A 24,265-nucleotide genomic window follows, 5' to 3' on the forward strand; every position below is an offset into this window, starting at 1 on the left:
GATTTATTGTTGGTTGTTTAACGTTCACTGGCAAATATATAATACATTTTCAGTACAAGAACAAGTTTACAATAGATACAATATGTAGGTCTCCTAATAGAATCCATCCGGGATGATAGTCAGGAAAATTTGTACTGTCACTGAAAAATGAGATTATTGACTAAGCGTCTGAATACAATTTCATCCACTCTTTGTTATGATTAACTAAACTGACTAACTATTTGCACTCTCGGCTATTTCATTGAGGTAAGTTTACTTCGAAGAAAGAACCTGATGTGCCCGGTCAGAACCACCGGTCAATGGAGAGAAAACTGACAATCACAGTCAAGTCAAATTGAAGTATCATGCACCTGCCAAGATCTGAATTCGGTTTCGAAGTGTTGACAGGTTAGTGAAACAGTAGTTGAACTGCTGTGACCACTTAACGAACGAGGCAAACTGTCTTTGTTCTGTGATATATTTACTAACATGTGTATTGTTTAGAGGTGATTTCGGTATAAATCTTAAATAATATATTTCAATAAACAAAAGTTTTTATTTACACGTACTAAGCTCAAGATTGACCTTTGATATAAAGATCCAAAGAATTATTGAATAATAGACTTTGACCTCTAGAGGATATTCATAGGTTATGTGTTTTCGCTACCTTGTTGTCTAATTAAAATATATCCAGCATATGATGAAACACTATTTAGTTCAAATCTCAACCGATTAGTAAATTTCATTACACACTTACTTTCAAAACATATTGAGGAAGCATCTCATGTAGGAAACACGTACAAGCTTTAATAAGATAATCATTACATATACTAATATAAATTAATACATGACACGGGTTATGTTCTTCTCATATATGTTATGATGGTATAATACTAAACCCCTAACGGGAAGGATTGTGCCTGATGTTCATATGATGAAATCATAATCTTTCAGTCAGTTTAACTGAAGTCTGGAGCTGGCATGTCAGTTAACTGATAGTAGTCTGTTGTTATTTATGTATTATTGTCATTTTGTTTATTTTCTTTGGTTACATCTTCTGACATCAGACTCGGACTTCTCTTGGACTGAATTTAAATGTGCGTATTGTTATGCGTTTACTTTTCTACATTGGCTAGAGGTATAGGGGGAGGGTTGAGATCTCACAAACATGTTTAACCCCGCCGCATTTTTGCGCCTGTCCCAAGTCAGGAGCCTCTGGCCTTTGTTAGTCTTGTATTATTTTAATTTTAGTTTCTTGTGTACAATTTGGAAATTAGTATGGCGTTCATTATCACTGAACTAGTATATATTTGTTTAGGGACCAGCTGAAGGACGCCTCCGGGTGCGGGAATTTCTCGCTACATTGAAGACCTGTTGGTGGCCTTCTGCTGTTGTTTTTTCTATGGTCGGGTTGTTGTCTCTTTGGCACATACCCCATTTCCATTCTCAATTTTATAGTAAGATATAAAGGCGATATTCAATTCATATTTATTCAAAACAAATCCTCACAATCATTGTTTTTTTTAAACTCACAGAAAAATGCAAAAACACAACAGACAACGCTATCATAAGAAAATGCAAGCACCACCATCTTAAGCAAAACATGCGTCCTGGTTGTATAGAGAGTAATCCTCTATGAAAACAAAAATAATTTATAAGTACCAAAATGTACTAATATGCAAAAATTCTAGAACAACGTATATATTTTTTTCTACAAACAAAACCGGTCATTCGTTTAATCTGAACTAAATGTCAGGTTGAAATTATAATAAAAACATAAAGGTACATGTATTGTTATGTTTACACCAGTACTATTTATTTGTTTCGATGCTTGACACGAAAATGTGCAACTGGACTCTCTTCTTGATATTTCAGTTTAATATTTTTGATTAATTGGTCGACTGTTGCACAATCAACTTTACGGCTTGATAATAGTCATAACGATTGTGAAATAGAAACCGTACAAAATAAAACAAGCAATTCAAACGAATTATACAGGTCGGTACAATTGATATAATTATTGAAATTGATATTGGATAGTTATAATATGCGTCTAAAAAGAGTACAACACCACCAAAAATCAATAAATAATTCGGTTAGAAAATCACAATCAGTTCCATAATGCAAAATGAATATATCTACAACACCACAAAAAAAGTGTTATCTAACTTTTTTGGATTGCAATGAAAGATATTAACATAGAAGATGTATCCTTGATACATCTCTGTTCTAAAAAAAATCGTCATCCTTTGCCTACAAATTAGCCGCCAAAATTCTGCGTGCGTGCTCGTATTACATCGAAAATTGATATCTAGGTAGGAAATAACACTGTGCATTGTTTTTCATGTCAAAATTTGAAATACTGCTGTTGGTCATCTTTTAAAATCATGGTGAGGGTTTTTTTTATTGACTCAAAGGCAAATACAATTCAATTAATCAGGCACTTAATTTCATGTTGATACAGTGATGAAAAATAAAGTAATAAGATAAAAATGAATATCCCAGACACATGTATTGGTAGGTTTACACGGATATATTCTATTTTTATCGGTACTCCGCAAGGATTTTGGCACCCTGATATTTCAGTTTAGTAGTTTATATTTTTGCTCGAAGGTTGAGTAAAATGCATAATAAACTTGGTGATCTTTTTAGTAATTATCAAGATCGAGAAAAAGGAATTGCATGAATTGAAATAAGCGGATCTCATGGAAGTAGTCTTGATAACTTTGGAGGTACACTTTTAATGAAATTCATATTTATTAACGTCTAAAAAGTGTACAACATATAACGGTAAAAGATATTTCAGATAACTATTATCCTTTATCAGTATATGTTGCCTATACAAAATGACATCGTTAAATTGGTGAAAATTATAAATGATTAAAACAAAACCCTTGTGCTTTATGATCAAACAAACGCTGATAGTTTGTAAACTAAGAAGAGTCATTTGAGTATATAACTTGCATTATAGTAATGGTTGTATTAATGCATCCCAGGAAATAGAATAAAGGGTAAGCTCCGATACATAACTAAGTTGTTGGGTAAAAGCGAATCATTTGAGATGTCAATTGCATTCGCTTAGTTTAAATGCAGTGTAGGTGTATGAATCCAACCCAGGAAAAAAGGTGATTATATTTCATATTTTTCTCGCATATTTTTGCAGATAATAAATTTAAAATTTGTTATTAAAAACGGGAATATGAACAATAAAGAGAAGTATAAACAATACATAGACAATAACATAAATTGACTTGATATATCAACGATATAAGGATGAGGCTTAGAAACTGGGAAATGCGAGTCTTTTGAGATTTTCCCCCGTTTCGGGCCGAATCCTTATATCGTTGATATGTCAAGTCAATGCACTATTATTGTCTTTATACTGCAATCTACGAAAAACACTTCCAAATGTTGTTTAATGTATTTATATTATTTATTTGATTTAAATATTTGGAGAAATCCCCCATTGAAAAGGCCACAGGCGAAGGAATTTACATCACAATAAAATGTACATTACCTGTTGCAGCCCGCAATTGATGGTGAACGAATTCGTTTCAGTATGGACTAAAATATCAACAATAAGCACAAAACGTAAGGATTTATGGGTTTCAAACAAAATATATCACCAAGAGAAATACGTTTTTCCAAAAATTGTTTGAGTCGTTTGATACATTTGAAACAAGAACAGGTTGAAGAGGTCTATCAATAATTGAATATAGTTTTGGCAACTTCTATTTTAATATTCATGAGGAAAAGTGATATCGGGTCATATATGTATATGCCATAGAAATATTCAGTCAACGCATTTTGACTGCTCAAATAGAACGAGTGCAGTATAAACTATAATCCCATGACATGCATAGATATTGAATATGGACATTTGATAAATATATTTCGAGCTATATTTTTACTATGAAATCGACATTTTTACCATCAAATCTTGAGCCGTATGACAAATAAATAATTCCAGATAGATTCAGATACGGAGTTTTTCCAACTAAACAATTTCTGCAAAATGTTGTGTTTAGTTATACTTTAAGGTTTCAAAATACTCAAAACACATACAAAGTTTATTTAAGGATATGTAAAAATATGACTTAATTGCATTTGATTTTATTAATTAAATGAAAATGACAATCAAATTTTTAGCTAAAAGCTCTTCTGTTCTCCATAAATAAAATGTGAGTATAATCAGTGCAAGTCTATTATAAAAGTAAGAAAAATCTAGTATCAGCAAAGAGAAAGGGGAAACTTTCAGGGTGCACAAGGCACATTTAAGAAAACTTATCTGGTTCGTTTAATTTTCATAAAATTTGATCAAAATTTTCACTTTGACACTGATTAAAAATTATAAAAACAAAAATGGAATAATCGTACTTTGTCGAAAAAGGTTCATCTGATATAAAGCAATTTACTTAACACTAACTTTGATCATTGAGAAACTTAATATTTCCTTATCAGTAGAACGTGATTCAAACGTTCAGCTTATTTTTACAGAGTTATCTCCCCATACTGTTATGTACCACCTGACCTTAAGTAGGAAATAATCGACAAAGTACATGTATATCCCTAAATAAATACATGTAATTAAATACATTCACTTCAAAATTCTCGAAAAAACAATACAAACAGCGAATAGTGTACAAACGAAATATTTTTTAATACTCGCTTCAAACTTAAAATATGGAGTCAGGTTTATACGATCCATTTAAATGATATCATCTATTCTTGCCGTTCTTCTGTTCCTGATGTATCAGTGTTTCCTCTCTTCAGTTTAGGTTTCAGGAAATGAATAAGTGACATCAGATCTATGATAACGACGCCCAGGATGACTGAAACAATGAAGACTATTCCAAGAATACCAATAGACTGAGAAGACTGTCTCTCATCCTTTGCACTGATCCTTTTATTAACCGTTGCCGACAAGTTTGATTTGTCAACGGATAATTCTTTTTCCATTTTTGCCAGTTGAGGAGCCAACAATTCGAATAGTTCATCTATTGTATAGTTTGAAAAATCTTGCCTTGTCCCCTTTCCAAGAGAACTGCATGGACATTGGCACGAAATAGCCTCTGCAAGTATCGGTTAAACAAACATAAAAAGCCGATCTAGACTGTTTATCTTGTCCATATTATATTTATAATGGATCTTTTGCGACTGTCATAATTTTCAGCTAGCTTAAAATCAGATTTAATCCAACATTTTCTACTTAAGACAATGCCTGTACCAAGTCAGGATTTTGACAGTTGCTCTCCATTCGTTTGATGTGTCTGAGCTGTCGATTTTACCAACTGCCTGAGGGACTTTCCGTTTTGAATTTTTATACCTTGATAAAAAAATAATAATGTAATACCATAGAAAGACTTCTCTCACAAATTGCCCGTGCAATCATGGCCTCAGAATTCATGTACAGTTGAAGTCGTAAATATTTCCTTCATACAGTAAAATTAAAAAAAAAGTCATTAAAATCGACTTTTCCGATGATTATTTTTGAGACATTTCAGATTTATTCGGCCATGTCGATATAGTATACCTTTGACCAACTTTTTATTGGCAAACAATAAAAACAAAAGTATGTGTTTTCTCGCAAATAATTGGTTGTAAATAAGCTAGTCATGGATACCGTGTGTATGATAGAGACACGTTCATACTATAAGTTTGTACTAATGTAAGTGCTGTTTGACACTTTGGACAAAGCATGAGAGCTCTAGAAGAAAAATATCTTACTTCACTTTTTTCACTCTTATTTGTACCATAAACAAATAACGCATTTACATAAAGTCATCTATCGATAAACTCTATAGAAAAAACAAAGATCATAATATATATTTACTAGGTTTTGTAGTTGATGTTGGTGTTGTTAGCATTGTTGAAACAGATGTAGTTCCAGGATTTTGAGTTGTAGTGGACGTCGTTACAGCAGATGTTGTTCCAGCATTTTGGGTTGAAGTGGTCTTCGTTAAAAGAGATGTAGTTCGAGGATTTTGAGTTGTATCGGACGTCGTTGAAGTAGAGGTTGTTCCAGGATTTTGAGTTGTAGTGGTTATCAAAGATGGATCTGTAATTAAGGCAATTAAAGTAAAACAAATGATTTGTTTTCAATATTCAAATATGACAGAAGTGAGAATCGAGTCATATGTTGATACAAGAATGACAGCTTAATAGTGAGTAGAAAAGAAAAGAAAAAAAAACATTCTGCTTTCCATATTACATAAGACAAAAAAAAACTAAAGACCGAAAAAAGTAAATTTGAAAAAAAAAATAAAAGGCTGTACTCAACTAGTGGCTAATAATTTAGGACGCAAAAATTGTCAAGACAGCGGCAGACGTGCACCACTAAATCACGAAATGCCAATACTGTAGATTCATTTATTTTCGTGAGAACAAATTATCGTGGTTTGAGGAAAAATTGCATTTTCGGGAATATTTGATTTCGTGGTTTTCAAGGTCTGCATGCAACCTTCCGGATATTTTGGTTTTTGTAGAGAGTTTGAATTCGTAATTAATCGGTACCCACAGAATCCGTAAAAATAGATTTACAACTAATAATAATGCATTCACAGTAGATTTTATTCAAAGTGTGTATGAATGAAAAAGTACGAATAATGCCTATTTTTGACATTTTTAACTTATATTTCTCTTTGTTTTGTTTAGCCAGCTATAAAATCAGAATTAATCAACCATTTTTTACTTAAAGTCATAAGAAACATCAAATTAAAAAAAAATAATGCATATGTTTTTTTATAACTCAATGGATAGTTTTAATTATAAAACTTATGTACATATATTTTTTTCTGAAGAAAATTCTTTAATTTATTCATACTTAGAAAAAGTTTACTTTATTTTAATTGCTTCCTTCCAGGAAGCAATTCCCCCGACATATTTTCCGTATGCAAAGTGACCTCAGTATGACCCATCTCGTAAAAATCCGGTGATCGCAATACGCATGGATGTACTTAAAATAAACTATTATCTGAATTTACATGTTAAACACGTGCTCAATTCCCGTGCTTTTTGTTGATTTTTTGTCGATTGTTGACAAACAGGTGATAATCGTTAAACTTCGGCTTCAAAACATGAACTTTAATTACCTGCCATATTTTCACAACAACACTGACCGATTGAAAAAAAAATGACGATTATACGAAATTTACACGAAAAATTTGATAAATTCGTGCACAGAAGACTAAGTTTATGATGTTTGTATGCATTGGTTTTAGAATTGGAAGAACAATATTTTTCACCGGTCACTCGTTTCTTATGACTTTGAGAAAATGCCTATACCAAGTGAGTATTTTGACAGTTGCTCTCCATTCGTTTGATGTGTTTGAGCTCTCGATTTTACCAATTGCCTACGGGACTTTCCGTTTCGGATTTTTATATCCTGATAACAAATCAATAATTTAATACCATATAATGACTTCTCTTAAAAAATACCCGTGCAGTCATGGCCTCAGAAATCCTGTACATTTGAATACGTAAATATTTCTTTAATACAGTAAAATTAAAAGAAATAGTCATTAAAATCGACTTTTCCAATGAAGAGACATTTCTGAGACATTTTAGATTTATTCGGCCATGTCGATATAAGTATAAGGATTTGAATGAACAGTGGTAGGTGTTTTCAATTCGGTATTTTTGTTTTATTTTTTAGCCATTTTTTTCTCTATTCTGTATAGATTTTGCCTGTTATTCTATATTCTTTATAAGTTTTTCCTTTGTTCTCTATTTTCAAAAAATTTAATACGCCATTAACTACTTATTTTAATCGTTTGCCTATTTTTATCTATTATTTAAAAAAAAAATTCTACATATTTGAGTGCCCCATTACCCAGGGATGGGTCCGATTACTTTCAATGTAATTGATTAAATTACAATTACTTTTTCATTTGTACGATTAAATTAAATTAATGATTACATCATTTCTGAAAGTATCTGATTAAATTAATGATTACATTGGCAAAGTAATCATGATTACATCTGATTACAATGAATTTAAAAACAAAACATTTTGAATGATGTGAATGAATAAACGTTGAATATAACTATAGCATTTTTGAGAAAGTATTTCATTTGGTTCAATTATAAAATAATAACTTCAAATTAAACTTCATCTATTTAATTAAACACCAAATTTCACTAAATATATATACATTACACTTTATCACCAATGATCTCTGAATTATTTTGAATTAAATTTAATAAAGATATATCATAATCAAGAGTTTTTTTGTTTGTCTTCTGACCTCTTTCATAATTTTTATGTATTCCAAGTTGCAGTTTATGGAAGTTTAAATATGGATGAAATAAAGTTACCAGTTAAAACTATGTTTAATTTTAATAGAAATGTTTAATCAAATTGTAAACAATATGTAAGTACTAAAAATCATTTCATTTTACATGTCCAGTCCAAATACCAAAAAAATTAAACAACATATTTGTCTCAACTTTTAATTTAGTTTGTGCTAATTAGATAAATTTTCATGTCTGATTTATCTTTTATCATATATATTTCCCTACAGCTATACTGAATTGGTAATTGCAATAAAAACAAACCTTAATTAGTCTCCTACCTGTCAATTCAAAGTTGACAAAAATCACAAATTAACAAAAGATTATGATTCAGGGTTAAAGAAAAGTATTACTTGAATATATATCAGTTATTATCAAATATTAATATGAAGATCATTATAAAACGATGAATATACATGTACGTACAATATCTTTTACCAAGATAAAAGGTAAATAATTATATTATTATATGTCTCTGCTTAGGCTAATGGTGACTTTTCAATACTGTAACAGTTTATTTTTTTTACTGAAGTAGACATGCTTAAAGTAACCAAACCATTTTAGTATGTTTAAAATTTATCAAATATGAATAACAAAGAGGTTCATTTAATGACCAAAAATACAATTTTAGATTTTTTTCATTGTAATCAGAATGTAATCAAAAAGTAATCATGATTACAGGGTATTTTGAAAAGTAATTGATTAAATTAAATTACATGTAATCAGATTTTTGGCTGATTAATGATTACACTGATTACTTGAAAAATTGTAATCAATTACAGCTGATTAACGATTACAATTACAATTACCCCAAGTCTGCCATTACCGCTAATTCATATTTTGACTTATTTTTCTCTATTCTTAATATTTTTTGTCTTGACATTTTTTATTTGAATCATCGTAATTGTCCATGAAATAACAATCACACTGCTGTTTTCTATATGTCACAATAAAGATGTCATACTTACAACCAACTATAATGTCATTTCCACATTGTTCTGAAATTGTATTAGTAACACAGCACTTGTAAATTCCTGAATCACTATTTTGTGCATTTGAAATCACTAGATATGGATTAAGTACGGAAATAACGCTTTGACAACGTGTTGAGTCCATAGAAGCAGCTTGAACAACTGAAGAATCTGTTAAGACACAATTTGTGATGGTATTTGAATCTTTTATCCATTTGACATCTGTAGCCAGAGGAAACGCTTCGTACGAACAGGGAAGTTGAATGTCCCCTCCAACTTCAAACTCATATTCACTAATCGACTCTTTGAAAACAGGAGCAGCTAAAAATATACAGAGAAAAATGCAATTTAATTTTGTTATACTTACCTGAATGTATATTGATAACATCATTGCTCATGAGAGAGTTCTCGAAAATGGTGGTGTGAAGGCTTATACAAACAACATTTTGAAAATGACTGACACATGTTTAGTATTTTGCAATATAAATAATTATTAAAGGACCAGCATATTTGGCCAAAGACCATCATGGAAAATAAGATTTCGATACCATTCATAAATGAGATTTATATAGTTTCAACAATCAAAAGACGAAGGGGATAAAGCCCCATAAAACTGTTTTGGCTTCCTAATATATTCCTTCTCTGACCTCAGGTTTTACAAAAAATTATCCAATGCCATTAGCGTTTGAAGACAATTTATATTTCAAAGTTAAAAAAAACAATTGCTCTTTTTCCTTTTTGCTCCACTGCCTATGCATTACTTAAAGCAAATTGCACATTGTTTTTTTAATGCAAATTAGTTTTTACACATTTAGTATCGACTTACATAGTTTAATTTTAACAGAAATATAACTTTTCTATGGTACTAACTCCTTTTCAGAACATTTCTATTATACAGATGAGAAACGTATAAATAAATATATAATATAAAGATATAAAAAAAAAGGCGATGTGGACTAACTGCCAACGATTTAATGTATTCTGGATTATATTTTCAAAAGCGTAAACCAAAACATGGCTAACAACGCCCTAAACATTTTGGAATACAGCCATTGCCATAGCGTAATTTTCATTTTCCGTTAGATTATAATATAAAACTGCGAAATATTGTTTTTTGTAATACTCCCTTTGCTTTCTTCCTATTTCTTGAAAACAAATTCTAGTCTATTCTTATTTAAATAAATACCTTCCTTTAACGTAACGGAAATGAGAGGACCAGATCCTGGTTTCGAAGCATAATCCGTGAAAGCTTGGCACTGGTATCTTCCGATATCATCTGGCATAATGTTATAAAGTATAAGTGAAGGCGAATCTACTGTAGATCCACCATATTTCGTCCAGTTTGTGCTTATCAAATTATTTTGAAATAACCATTCAATCTTAGTAACAGGGTCGTTGTTTGCAGAATGTTGACAGTTGAGTGTAATATTGGTTCCAATGTCTTCCGTATAGGAAGTTGAACTTGAAGTCACAGTTGGAGATTTGAATTCTGTAAACAAAAAAAGATTTTTTTTCAGAGAAGCATACATAAGCAATTTTACCTTTTATAACAATTTATTGTACATATTACTTAAATGAAAAACAGTTATGAGGGATATTCTCGCTGCGTTGAAGACCATTGATGGTCTGTTATGTGCTCTATGGTCGGATTGTTGTCTTTTGACATATTTCCAATTTCCATTCTCAACTTTATATGTACTGGTTGTCGTATGTAGGTGTGGTTCATATGTTTTTCCGTTTCTTGTTTTTTTATATTAATTAGACCGTTGGTTTTCCGGTATGAATATTTTTACCATCAAGTCGTTGTTATGCCCTTTATATCTTCGTGTCAAAGGCCATACTTTGACCTCTAATTGATAACTGTTAATACAGTGCGACTCGGATGTCTAATTCGAACTCATTTTTTACGAGTTATATATATGCATATTGTAAACCAAAGTAAATTAGTCCATTTCTTACTACAATCGATTTAGCATGACGAGGAACGTTAAGTTTGTAATGGCTTGATTGACAATTGTTGCTCCAAATCTAGTTTCAAATATGTCATGTACATTCATGATGGGAAGATTATTTTTTTAATGAAGTAGATATGTACTGTAAAGAAGGTGAACAGGAAATAAGGACAGTGGTTCTGATTGACAATTTGAGAGACGGCATGTTGGATTAAAATAGAATTTTGACGTTGCAACATGTTTCCCTTGTATCTCTCTAATATTTGTTACAATGTATACAGGGAGTTTGGCTTGGGACAATTTGTCAAGGAAGAAAATATCAGAGTAACTAATGAAATTGCAGAATTGACAAAACTATCGGCATCTTCGTTCAACTTTATATCTGATTTATTTGCTACATTAGAAGAGGCAGTACCAGGGTTCGAGAAATATAGGATCAACCACTACAACAAGTGTGTTCCGATATTTTGTCATTTCGAGACATTCAGATTTTGATATTCAAAGTACGAGCTTTTTAACTATTTAAAATGTTACTGTTGAAAAATATTGTGATACACAGGTTTCAGTGGTAGAATCTGTTTCTATAATGGTTATTCCTTCCTTTTTCAAATATTTGCAGAACATTATATTTATATATGATGTCTTCAGGCATAGTCGACACTTTTCATGAAATGAAACATGAAATTCAGAAGAAACCAAAAACATCCTAAATAAATTTCGGCTTATCTTTGCTGAGAACAATTATATCACTAGTGAGGAGGACATGTTTACACGATCAGTTGGGAAATGTGCAAAGAGCAGTATTATATTTTGTCTTCCAAATCATTACTGAGAAAATAAAAGTAATAAGAATTCCACGAAAAATATAAAGACCGTAACATGCTGTAAATAGTTACTTCAAGTATCATTACAGTTTTATAAAAGAAAAAGGTATATGCAGATTGTTCATGCGGTTGATGTGAAAAAATCTCCTGCTCGTTTAAGTCTATTATTTTCTCGATCTATCCCTTTAAGGATCTGTTCATTATTTGAATTTAATCAACGTGTGGCTCTTTTGATATCAGTTCTTCATTGGTCAAAATTCGATAATAACGTCATTTAGTGTGCTTTCTTCTGAAATTCCTATTGTGACGTCATGAAAAAAAAGGCAACCATGCCTGATAACGTCACGTTGAAAGAACACATATTTTTGTAGGTCGTTCGAAAAAAAGGATGCAGATTGTCTTCATGTCATAAATAATTATCTGAGAAATAGATTCCACCACCAAATAAAAATCGTATCACACTCAATGCAGGATTATAATCTATATCTGTCACACATGCATCGTACATTATATTATTGTATATTCTTATTGTCTCTATAACTATGTCATTATTCTATGTTATTTATATCATTTTGAATCACCTATTCAAGATACTAGTATTAGCTAGTAATCTATCTAAAAAAAGAATTATGAAATCTAACATAACGTTCATACCTGGACATTCATCCAAAAATATGGAATGGTGAACATTCGCTTCATTACATTTATCAATGTCTGAAAGAAATATTTAAGAAAAAACTGAACGATTTGACTCTGTACATATGTAATACAGTTCATTTTGTTTTGACTACCAATCAGCAGCTAGTTGGTTAATAAAGTTTAGATGCAAGGAATAAATCATTTGCTTACAAATGACTATTTTATCAGCCATCATACATAAGTGTCATATATTAGCGATTTTCAGTTTATAAGTTAACCTGCATTCCTAGTATTGCATGGCAATACATAGTTCATACCGATTTAAAAATATTGTACTGGAACAATATTTTGATTTGATTTATAATCATGGTATAAAGAAAATACCAATATTAAATTATATATTCAAGCATGATGAAAATATGCTGAACACTGACAACTTGGGTCTAATGCTCATAACTCTGCACACAATCATCGGACCGAAACAAAATTCACACTTGATTTGTAACTGGTCATGATATAACTATAAACTCAATAGCAAAGCAATAGATCTAAACACGACAAAAACAAACTGTGGAAAACTGATTTTCCTGAATGATGGAACAAGAACATATAAAATACATCCTTTACCATATTTTGAACGCTTTCTCTGTTATTGGAATATTTTCCCCAAAAAAAACCAAACACCACAAATTACGGAATTGTCTGATGGATAGCTTTATTTGACAATTTTCTTATTACCGACTTTTGACGCAGTGTTCCTGGTACTCGGTCAGGTAAGAGCGACCCAAATGAGTAAAATCAATTAAATATTAGATGTACTTTGAGTGAAAAAGTAACTGTTTTCCGATGACTTCGTCGTTTAAAGAAAACGTAGAGCAGTTAGTATTACCCCAAAATTATACCGATTGAAAGCTTTGTTATACTTCTTTACGTTGCACATACTTGACCTTTCGAGAGTTATTATAGAGAGATAACACAGTAATCAGCTTTCGAAAGCTTTCATGGAACAGCATAAAGAAAGTTTCCGAGACTAATCATTAAACAACATTAAATAAAGGCAACTGTAGTATACCGCTGTTCAAAATTCAAAAAACGACTGAGACAAAAACAAATCTAGGTTACAAACTAAAACCGAGGGAAACACAACTATAAGACAAAAACAACGAAACAAAAGAAACACTGAGGTGAACAAAAAATAAACGACAATGCATTACACACAGAAACGAACTAAAAGATCCAATTGCCATTTTCCTGACTTGGTACATTTTAAGACAAAAATGGTGGGTTGAACCTCGTTCCGTGGCTAGCCAAATCTCACACTTTTATGGCAATGTTAAATATAACACTAAAAGTAGACCATTAGATGACAGGAATACAGTACAAATAAATGCAAGAACATCCAGGACAGAGAACAAAGTAATCGGTGTTCGAGAGTTATCATTGAACAGCATGGCCACAGTAATCGATTTTCGAAAGTTATCAATGAATAACGTTTACAAAGGAATCAGTTTTTGAAAGTTATCAATGAATAGCGTGATCAAAGTAATCGATTTCGAGAGTATTCTTTGAACCGCGTGAACAAAATAATCAGTTTTCGAAAGTTATTATTAAACCAGGTTACAAATTAATCGGTTTTCGAGGGTTATCATTGAACAGCGTGAACAAAGTGATAGGTGTTAGAGAGTTATCATTGAACAGCGTGAACAAAGTGATAGTTGTTAGAGAGTAATCATTGAACAACGTGAACAAGGTTATCGGTTTTCGAGAGTTATCATTGAACAGCGTGAACAAAGTGATAAGTCTTAGAGAGTAATCATTGAACAGCGTGAACAAGGTAATCGTTTTTCGAGAGTTATCATTGAACAGCTTGAACAGAGTGAAAGGTGTTAGAGAGTAATCATTGAACAGCGTGAACAAGGTAATCGGTTTTCGAGAGTTATCATTGAACAGTGTAAACAAAGTGATAGGTGTTAGAGAGTAATCATTGAACAGCGTGAACAAAGTGATAGGTGTTAGAGAGTAATCATTGAACAGCGTGAACAATGTAATCGGTTTTCGAGAGTTATCATTGAACAGCGTGAACAAATTGATAGGTATTAGAGAGTAATCATTTAACAGCGTGAATAAAGTGATAGGTGTTAGAGAGTAATCAATGAATAGCGTGATCAAAGTAATCGATTTCGAGAGTATTCTTTGAACCGCGTGAACAAAATAATCAGTTTTCGAAAGTTATTATTAAACCAGGTTACAAATTAATCGTTTTTCGAGAGTTATCATTGAACAGCTTGAACAGAGTGAAAGGTGTTAGAGAGTAATCATTGAACAGCGTGAACAAGGTAATCGATTTTCGAGAGTTATCATTGAACAGTGTAAACAAAGTGATAGGTGTTAGAGAGTAATCATTGAACAGCGTGAACAAAGTGATAGGTGTTAGAGAGTAATCATTGAACAGCGTGAACAATGTAATTGGTTTTCGAGAGTTATCATTGAACAGCATGAACAAAGTGATAGGTATTAGAGAGTAATCATTTAACAGCGTGAATAAAGTGATAGGTGTTAGAGAGTAATCATTGAACAGCGTGAACAAGGTAATCGGTTTTCGAGAGTTATCATTGAACAGCGTGAACAAAGTGATAGGTGTTAGAGAGTAATCATTGAACAGCGTGAACAAGGTAATCGGTTTTCGAGAGTTATCATTGAACAGCGTGAACAAAGTGATAGGTGTTAGAAATTAATCATTGAACAGCGTGAACAACATAATCGGTTTTCGGGAGTTATCATTTAAAACATCGTTACGTAAAATATAGATACAATACATATTATGTAGATTGTACTTGGTGGTAAAGTGAATAAAATACACGTTTGAAAGGCCTTTCAATTAACATTCCGATGATATGAAAATACAAAAGTACTTACTTTGTACCGTGAAGGAAACTCTTATGTCATGACTCTCAATCATGCCAGAATCATTGTCTTTATCTACAAAGAGAAAAGGTATTACAAGTTATAAAATAAAATGTAGATCAGCCGTTATATTACTCAGGTTTTGAGTTACTTGTTGTGAATATAATACTCACTATGAGTGACAAAATATTCAGTTAAATAGGTTTAGAAAATAAATCTGCAGTATGGTTTTCAAATGACCATTTAATCAAATTAAGAACATTTCTGTGTTGATAGGACCATCAAAAGTACATCATCAGGTCCTAACTTGCTGCCCTCAGAACTCAATTAAGCTGACTGAAATCATACGAAAATCAAGCAAAATCCCTCCCGGTCTATAAATTTATGACAGGAACATAATCCATTCCTGCCAAAAACTCGTTTAAGAACGGATTTGTGTTTTTCCGATGTAAAAATCCTATGAAATAAATGACGACATTTGTATAGAATACTACCGTAAAAGTTTGTATGTAAAATAACTGAACATTTAATATGTCTGCATGTTGATTCATATTTACGTATGATGTCCTTGTACCGATGAGAAAATTAAGTAAATATTTTTACTAGTTTTTGATATCGAAAACCCTGATGTATCATTTTTTTTTAGTAATACAAAGATTTAATTAAGATCAAATACGTTGTTACGGTTCTTGCAGGAAGTACAATTTTATATGAAATGTTTAATACGAATATAAAACTATGATCATTACTGAAGTTAGAAAAAAGAATATTTGGAGTTTTGTTAATCCATTTCGTCCTGCACATACGGAATGACTTCTGTGTATTTGTGTACACCTGAATTAAATCATGTATTTTTGACGTCCTAAACAGCTGGTATCCAAGCGATAGCGTAACCTCATTGTTATTTATAAGAATACACTTAATGAAATAACACACAATCTGAAACACCAATGACTTTACCTGGTTCAGTATGCTCTGCACCTTCCTTCTCCTCGGAGTAATAGAATATTGGAAATTTATCAGCAGAGCTATCATAGTAAAAGGCAGCAAATATTCTGTCTCCATTCTGATTCAACCAACGAAATTCGTAATTCCCTTCGCTGAAAAAAGTGACAATTTTTTACACATGTTATAATTAGCAATACTTACATGGTATACTCAGATTATCATATACGAATCTCGATCTTGTACATTGAGAAATTAACACCACATGATTTCTTTTTCGTGTACGTTCTTGACCTATTTACCTATTTATCGGGTCTGAATTGGTGGTGGTGGGGCATGGGATCCTTCATATCAGTACTCTTTATTTTTTCAGGAATTTATTCTGTATTATAAATTTTTGTTTGTCTTTAAAAAAAAATCAATATGGATCAAACACGTTGATGTGGAAATGTATGGCATAACAACCCTTTAATGAATGCCTTAATATCTTACAAGCACAAATGCGACAAACAAACATACATTTTTTATATTTTTTTCAAACATGAATATTTGTTTCCTTTAATTAGTTATAATCCTTTTGTTTAAGTTTAATACTTCAAAATGTATCTTATCTAATCCATCTTCTCATCTGATTATCATTACAGAACTATAAACAAAAATGTGCTTACCAAGACAAAGGTGTTAATAGATATACGACGATGTGGTGTGAGTTCAAATGAGACACCTAATCATCAAAGTCACAATTTATAAAAGTCAATCATTATATGTCAAAGTACGGCTATAGGTCATATCGAACAGCAAGCTTTAAAGACACCAAAATATTACTAGTGTAAAACCATTCAAATAGGAAAACCAATATATATAATCTAAATAAAATGCAAGAAACGAGAAACACTTACGAACAAAATCAATAAAACAACAATCTCTGAACATCGGGTTGCTGATTAAGTGGTTATCAAAGATACCAGGATTATAATTCTATACGCCAGACGCGCGTTTCGTCTTCATAAGACTCATCAGTGACGCTCATATCAAAATAGTTATAATGCCAAACAAGTACAAAGTTGAAGAGCATTGAAGACCCAAAATTTCAAAACATTGAGCCAAATACGGCTAAGGTAATCTATTCCTGAGATAAGAAAATCCTTAGTTTTTCGAAACATTCAAAGTTCTGTAACAGGAAATTTGTAAAAATGACCATATAATTAATATTGATATGCATTTCAACACCGAAGTGCTCACTGTATACTGGGCTGATGAAACCCTCGGGAACGAAACGTCCACCAGCAGTGGCAACGACCCAGTGATGTAAAGAACAGGTGCAAAAAATGCAGTTGGTTTAAATTTTTCAATAGATGCAAACCTTCAACATAACCGGAAACAATAGTGTATCATCACAATATAGATATACACACTATAAAATATCAACTGAAACGACTAAACCTAATTAAAAGTCAATTGAAAAAAAATATAAGAAAAAAAATCAAGTGAACATTCACCGAACGAATACATTTGATCTATGACACAATGTTACTACAACATTCATAAAAAAAGGTGGTTCACTTGTAAATAGTTATCAAAAGTACCAGGATTATAATTCTGTACGCCAGACGCGCGTTTCGTCTACATAAGACTCATCAGTGACGCTCATATCAAAATATTTATCAAGCCAAATAAGTACGAAGTTGAAGAGCATTGAGGATCCAAAATTCCAAAAAGTTGTGCCAAATACGTCTACGGTAATCTATTCCTGGGATAAGAAAATTCTTATTTTTTCGAAAAATTAAACGTTTTGTAAACAGGAAATTTATAAAAAATTTCCACAGAATTGATATTCATGTCAAAACCGAAGTGCTGATTACTGGGCTGGTGATACCCTCGGAGAAGAAACGTCCACCAGCAGTGACATCGACTCAGTGGTAAAACAATATAAAAAAGACACATTTCCTTGGACAAGATGCCACCAAATAAAAATACGTACACAGGTAAATTACAATCATTTTGTTGTAAGGTATACATTGATCACGGAAATATTTGTAAACCATGTTAAAGTTGTTAAAATTTACTTGTGAAGCGATTTATTTCTATATTCAGCATTCAAGAATTTCCGGTATGCAATTAAATAAACATAACTACCACGACGATCTAGTAAAATATACTGTTATTGAGATTTGAATATAACATAAAAGGTAACGAAAATGATGATCTGTTGTATCCAAATCATTACACGCATAAAGAATAAAAGAGGGATAATCATATCCTTAATGTAACTAAATAAACTACATATTTTTGCCAGTAATTGAACCAATCAAAATTAAATAAGGAATTGTACCATTTTTTGCTGAAAATATAATTTTTTCTTAGAGATACAGTTGTGATGGCTATACATGTGGAGCAGGACTGCTTACCATTCAGTGCGCCTGAGATAACCCCTAGTTTTTGGTGGGGTTTGTGTTGCTTATTCTTTAGTTTTCTTTGTTGTGTCATGTGTACTATTGTTTGACTGCTTGTCTTTTTCATTTTTAGCCATGTATCTCTGAGAATCATTCCATCGATGAAAACCCCAATTTATTCAAAAACATAATGTCTTTAAATTATCCTTGTTGACCTCTACGCTATGTATCCATTATAAAAATATGCGTATTAACAAAGAAAAAGGAATATGTTTATGTATCAAATGTGTAATTTGAATCTAAACAGCTGAAGATAAAATGTTGGCGTGTGTAATTTATTACTACATTAATTTCCTTATTACGTGTGATCCATACGCTTTATTAGCTATGTAAAGTTTATACCAATAAGCCAAGCTGCTTCTATGTGCATTTTTGTCTAACCTTACCTAGATTGTGACAATAATTGCTCTATAAGTAGATCTTTAATCAATGTAATGCTTTTTCAATATTATACTTTGTAATCAACCAGAACTTACTTCACCGTTTTTTTTTCTAATAATAATAGTGTAACATACTTAACAAGATATTGATCTGTTTGTATTGAATCCCTTGTACCATCCCATTCATCCGCGGTTGCTCTATCGGGCTTTCTTCTTAGGTAGTCTTCTAATTTCTTCGTGGTTATATCTAAATATTCCAATGCTAACTGTTCGCCATCCTTATCGACAATCCGTACAGTGATCTAAAAATGTCATCCCCAAAAAGGCAAAGGTTTATGGCAATGCAGGTCAGAAACATCAATAAGCATACACATGTAAATCAGTGAAACACTAAGGTAGATACAATTATATTATTAAATCTGATTTGGCAGTTGATGAAAAATTATAACGTTTAAAATAAATCACAAAATGCTTTCAAGTTGATATCGTATCGTCAGGTTGATACAACTGCTTAAACCACAGATATTTTATACTGATTTTCTACAACGATTAATTGGAGTCATATATCAATTAAGAAATAAGTGATGCAAGCTATACTTTATTGTAGTTTTAATATGGGTATACATTGTATTCGTGATTATCTTTGCTCTAGCGATAGTGAGTGCTAAATTACACGAATATAATGCCTACCATTGTTAAAACTACAATGAAATATAGCTTGCATCAATTATTTCGATTATAAATAGGACAATTAAGGTAATTTCTATGTCCTTATAAGTATCAGTGTAAAAGCGTCTTCCATGAACCTCCCTTTTTTGTTTCTAAAGAAGCAAACGGCTGGCACTGTGATTTTTCAGAGGGAGGAGTTTGAACAGCCAGCATGAACGGTTGTCGTATCTAGGTCAAACTTGTCATTTTCGGAATGTAATATATAAAGTCATATTAAAAAAATTAGTAACATCATGTGCACCAATTAAGAGTTGGAAAGTGTTTTAAAGTTAAGGAAATATATTAAGTGCATGATAATTTGATAAAATTCATTATTCTCAAGAAGTCAAAATACGCATGTGAAAACAAATTTTATTGTTTTTAGAGCATGAGTTTGTTCACAAAGCGAAAGAAGCATGTCATATTAGAATTCTTCATTCATAATTAGTTTACGGATTAAGTTGCTGAGGTCAAAGTAGACTGTTTTAGGATTTGTATTTCTCAATTTTGATCTCTTTCATATTCGCAGCTCCAAATGTATGAGGGCCTGAATACGGGGGGGTTGGGGTGGGCGACGATGTTTGGGCTTAACTTCTATTTTCAGACCGTTTTTCACCTTCAAACACTATTAATCTCTAGCCTTTTTTATGTGTTGTCTGTAAATATTTATTTGATATGTATATACAGTAAGCGACCGTATATTGCCCATAAAAACTTTAAAATTTTTAATTTAAAGTGCCTGTTTTGCAAGACGGCCACCGACATAAAATAATTTATCTAGATAGTCCAGGAAATGCATTTTAACGAACAATTGCTTCTTTTTTAAAATTCTGAAATTGGCCGCATTTGTTCAGCCGACAGAATTCAGGAGCTCAAATTCAAACGAACCAATTTTACTCAGCGAAAGTAGGAGGCCTTTTCAAAATTTCTGTAGGGTAAACCTTTTAAATCAGTTTCAATTTTATTTATTTTTTTATTTCTATACTGCAGTATACAAATAATAATAATTCTTTTTGAAAAATAGCAAACTTTGTATTCTTGACTGTTATTTTTCTTGACTGCTTTTGAAAACAACTTAATGTGCATTGCATTTACATATAATATCTATATTTATGTTATTTTTTTCTTACTGTCAAATTCAGGAATATGACAGTTGTCCATTCGTATGATGCGTTTGAGCGTTTAATTTTGCCATTTGATTAGAGATTTTCTTTTCGAATTTTTCTCGAAGTTGAGTATATTTGTGATTTTATTATTTACATCATACCTTTTCTATACAATCAAGGTCGACATTGTCAATGTAGTCATTCCTGTATGCCTCGTGCTCACCCCATTTCCCACAGAATAAATTTCTAAGATTCCATAACTCTAACACTTTTATTTCATCGTGATGATGGACGAACATTACATCTATTTCTGGTGCTAAATCATACAAACATGTATCAGTGACATTTGAGTGTGTTGATGGATTGATCACTGGTAATTAATGCCAATCATCTACATCAAGGGTACAGCGACTAAGCTGTTTTTATTGGTGAAAATAACATGAATACCTCATATGGTATATTGAAGTTAGAAAATACGTGTATAAGATTAAAAGGTAGTGCGATCGCTCAATAATGAATACAATACCTATTAAGTTTACTGGTTGGTAGATTCTTATAGAAACTCTCTCTCTATATATATATATAGGCGTAAAAAATAATTTGCACATGTGCAGATATATATATATTTATTAAATAAAATAATAAAATAAGTAAAAAGTTAACAGTTCAATTCTATCGATTTCATCCTTCCATTGGAACTCTTCAGGGTAACTGATGTAGTGTCGCTATATGCGACGTCGTTAAGGAGTTTTGTGACGTTCCGTCATTGTTTATTATCAAAAGTTTTCTGTATTTAATTTCGATCGGAAATAACGTTCCATCTCTTATCTATATACTTCATCCCGTCTACATATAAAAAAAGGCATTATTTGAAAATGCGTTTTACCACAAGTGCCAAGATGGGCACTAATTGGCGAATTTCTGTATTGTGGGTGTTTTATTTGTTCTTTGTGAACTCGCACCCGTTCGCAGAGGCGATTCCCGGTCTGTCCAATATAATTTTCGTGACAACAATGACATGTGACACAGTAAATAATATTTGTTGTCTTACAAGTCATATTGGCGTTCACATGAATTTTTTTGCCATCTAAAAATGATTTCATTTTACCCGATTCTAAATATTTTGTATCTTGACCGCAAACACCGCATCTTGAATCTCCGCAAGACTTTATTTCAAAGTCACTAACCTTCGGTTCGAACCGAGCTCTGGTTAAGTGTTTCTTTTAGATTTTAGGTTGTCTTCGGCTGTAGATTAAGTTTCCTTCCGGTATCAATTTTTTCATAGTTTCACTTTCGTGTAGAATCGGGAGGTTTGATTTAATAGTATTAAAAACGTTTGGTAAATACGGGTCTTGTGTACTAACAAACGGCATTTTCTTTAAGTTTTCATCCGTGTCTTTCACTTTCGGGGTTCGTAATTCTTGAAATGTCAATAGTTAAGATTTTCGTAAAATACTGGATCGAAGAAAAACGGGATGAAATTGACAGTAGATTTGAAACAAACTTCATACTAGAGGCTACCAAAACAGTTCTGGAAGAAAATACATTTTATTTTGACGGAAATAAATACAGACAAATTAAAGGTACAGCCATGGGAACTAAAGTTGCCCCACATACGCAAATTTGATGGGATACTTAGAGCAACAGATGTATCGACAAATATCTCTCCAATTCGATCAAAAATTCTGTGATTATGTCATTCAATTTTGGAAAAGATATTTAGATGACTGCATAATAATTTGGAGCAGATCAGAAAAGGATTTATATAGATTCAAATATCTAATCAACTCCTTACATCCATCGATTGAAGTCACCATGGAAACCAGTGACACACATACCATTTTCGGATATCCTTATCTTAAAATCAGGCAGACATATAACAACAGATATTTATTATAAATCCACAGACACCCATCAATACTTAAATTTCCATTCGTGTCATCCATCCCATACAAAACGAAATATACCTTACTGTATGGCCAGGCGGATTTGTGCTATAGTATCTGACCATAAAAGAGGGACGAAAGCTACCAAAGGGACAGTCAAACTCATAAATCTAAAACAAACTGACAGCGCCATGGCTAAAAATGAAAAAGACAAACAAAAAACAGCACACATGACACAACATAGAAAACTAAAGAATAAACAACACGAACCCCACCAAAAACTAGGGGTGATCTCAGGTGCTCCGGAAGGGTAAGCAGATCCTTAGTTACGACGTAAGGAACATATCCGATATCATTTGTGAAACGGTTATTCCATAACGGTCAACCAACTCGTGATGGCGTCCGTAAAATTTACGAAGGGATGATTTCAACTTCATCATTTGGAACTCTTGGTTTAATAGCTTCCTTGTGAGCAGCAACCCTCTATTAAGAAAAACCATGATAGGAAATGCAAGCACGGGAATATCGTATCAATTGGGAGATATATACCCCCTATGCAGGTGCTGCTGGAATAACATTCGAGAAGTACGTTTTAAGGAATTAAAAGGCTATTTGACACAACAGTTATACCCAGAGGGTCTAATCGAAAGTGGAATTCGAAAATCTTAACTATTGACACTTCAAGAATTACGAACCGCGAAAGTGAAAGACACGGAAGAAAATACCGTTTGTTAGTACACATGACCCGTATTTACAAAACGTTTTTAACACAATTAAATCAAACCTCCCGATTCTACACGAAAGTGAAACTATGAAAAAAATTGATACCGGAAGGAAACTTAATCTACAGCCGAAGACAACCTTAACACTTAAAGAAACACTTAACCAGAGCTCGGTTCGAACCGAAGGTTAGAGACTTCGAATTAAAGTCTTGCGGAGATTCAAGATGCGGTGTTTGCGGTCAAGATACAAAATATTTAGAAACGGGTAAAATGAAATCTTTGAAGATGGCAAACAATTTCATGTGAACGCCAATATATATGACTTGTAAGACAACATATCTTGTCAACCATGTCATATGTCCTGGTTGTCACGAAAATTATATTGGACAGACCGGGAATAGCCTCTGTGAACGGGTGCGAGTTCACAAAGAACAAATAAAACACCCACAATACAGAAATTCGCCAATCAGTGCCCATCTTGACACTTGTGGTAAAAAGCATTTT

General features: G+C 32.1%; 1 protein-coding gene across 1 annotated transcript; it reads right to left on the reverse strand.

Annotated features, from left to right (window-relative positions):
• Positions 1 to 1,461: 1,461 nt before the first annotated feature.
• On the reverse strand, positions 1,462 to 21,471 carry LOC143047692 (uncharacterized). The gene is made up of 9 exons (XM_076220897.1): positions 21,315 to 21,471; positions 19,475 to 19,641; positions 16,522 to 16,661; positions 15,574 to 15,636; positions 12,673 to 12,732; positions 10,429 to 10,731; positions 9,240 to 9,563; positions 5,813 to 6,037; positions 1,462 to 5,051 (listed from the first exon to the last, which is right to left on the reverse strand). Exons 1-9 carry the CDS (start codon positions 21,450 to 21,452, stop codon positions 4,702 to 4,704), a joined length of 1,770 nt encoding a protein of 589 aa, XP_076077012.1. The 5' UTR covers positions 21,453 to 21,471; the 3' UTR covers positions 1,462 to 4,701.
• Between the last annotated feature and the right edge of the window lie 2,794 nt (positions 21,472 to 24,265).

This window comes from Mytilus galloprovincialis, chromosome 10 (assembly GCF_965363235.1).
Source record: "Mytilus galloprovincialis chromosome 10, xbMytGall1.hap1.1, whole genome shotgun sequence".
In the NCBI taxonomy this organism is placed as follows: domain Eukaryota; kingdom Metazoa; phylum Mollusca; class Bivalvia; order Mytilida; family Mytilidae; genus Mytilus; species Mytilus galloprovincialis.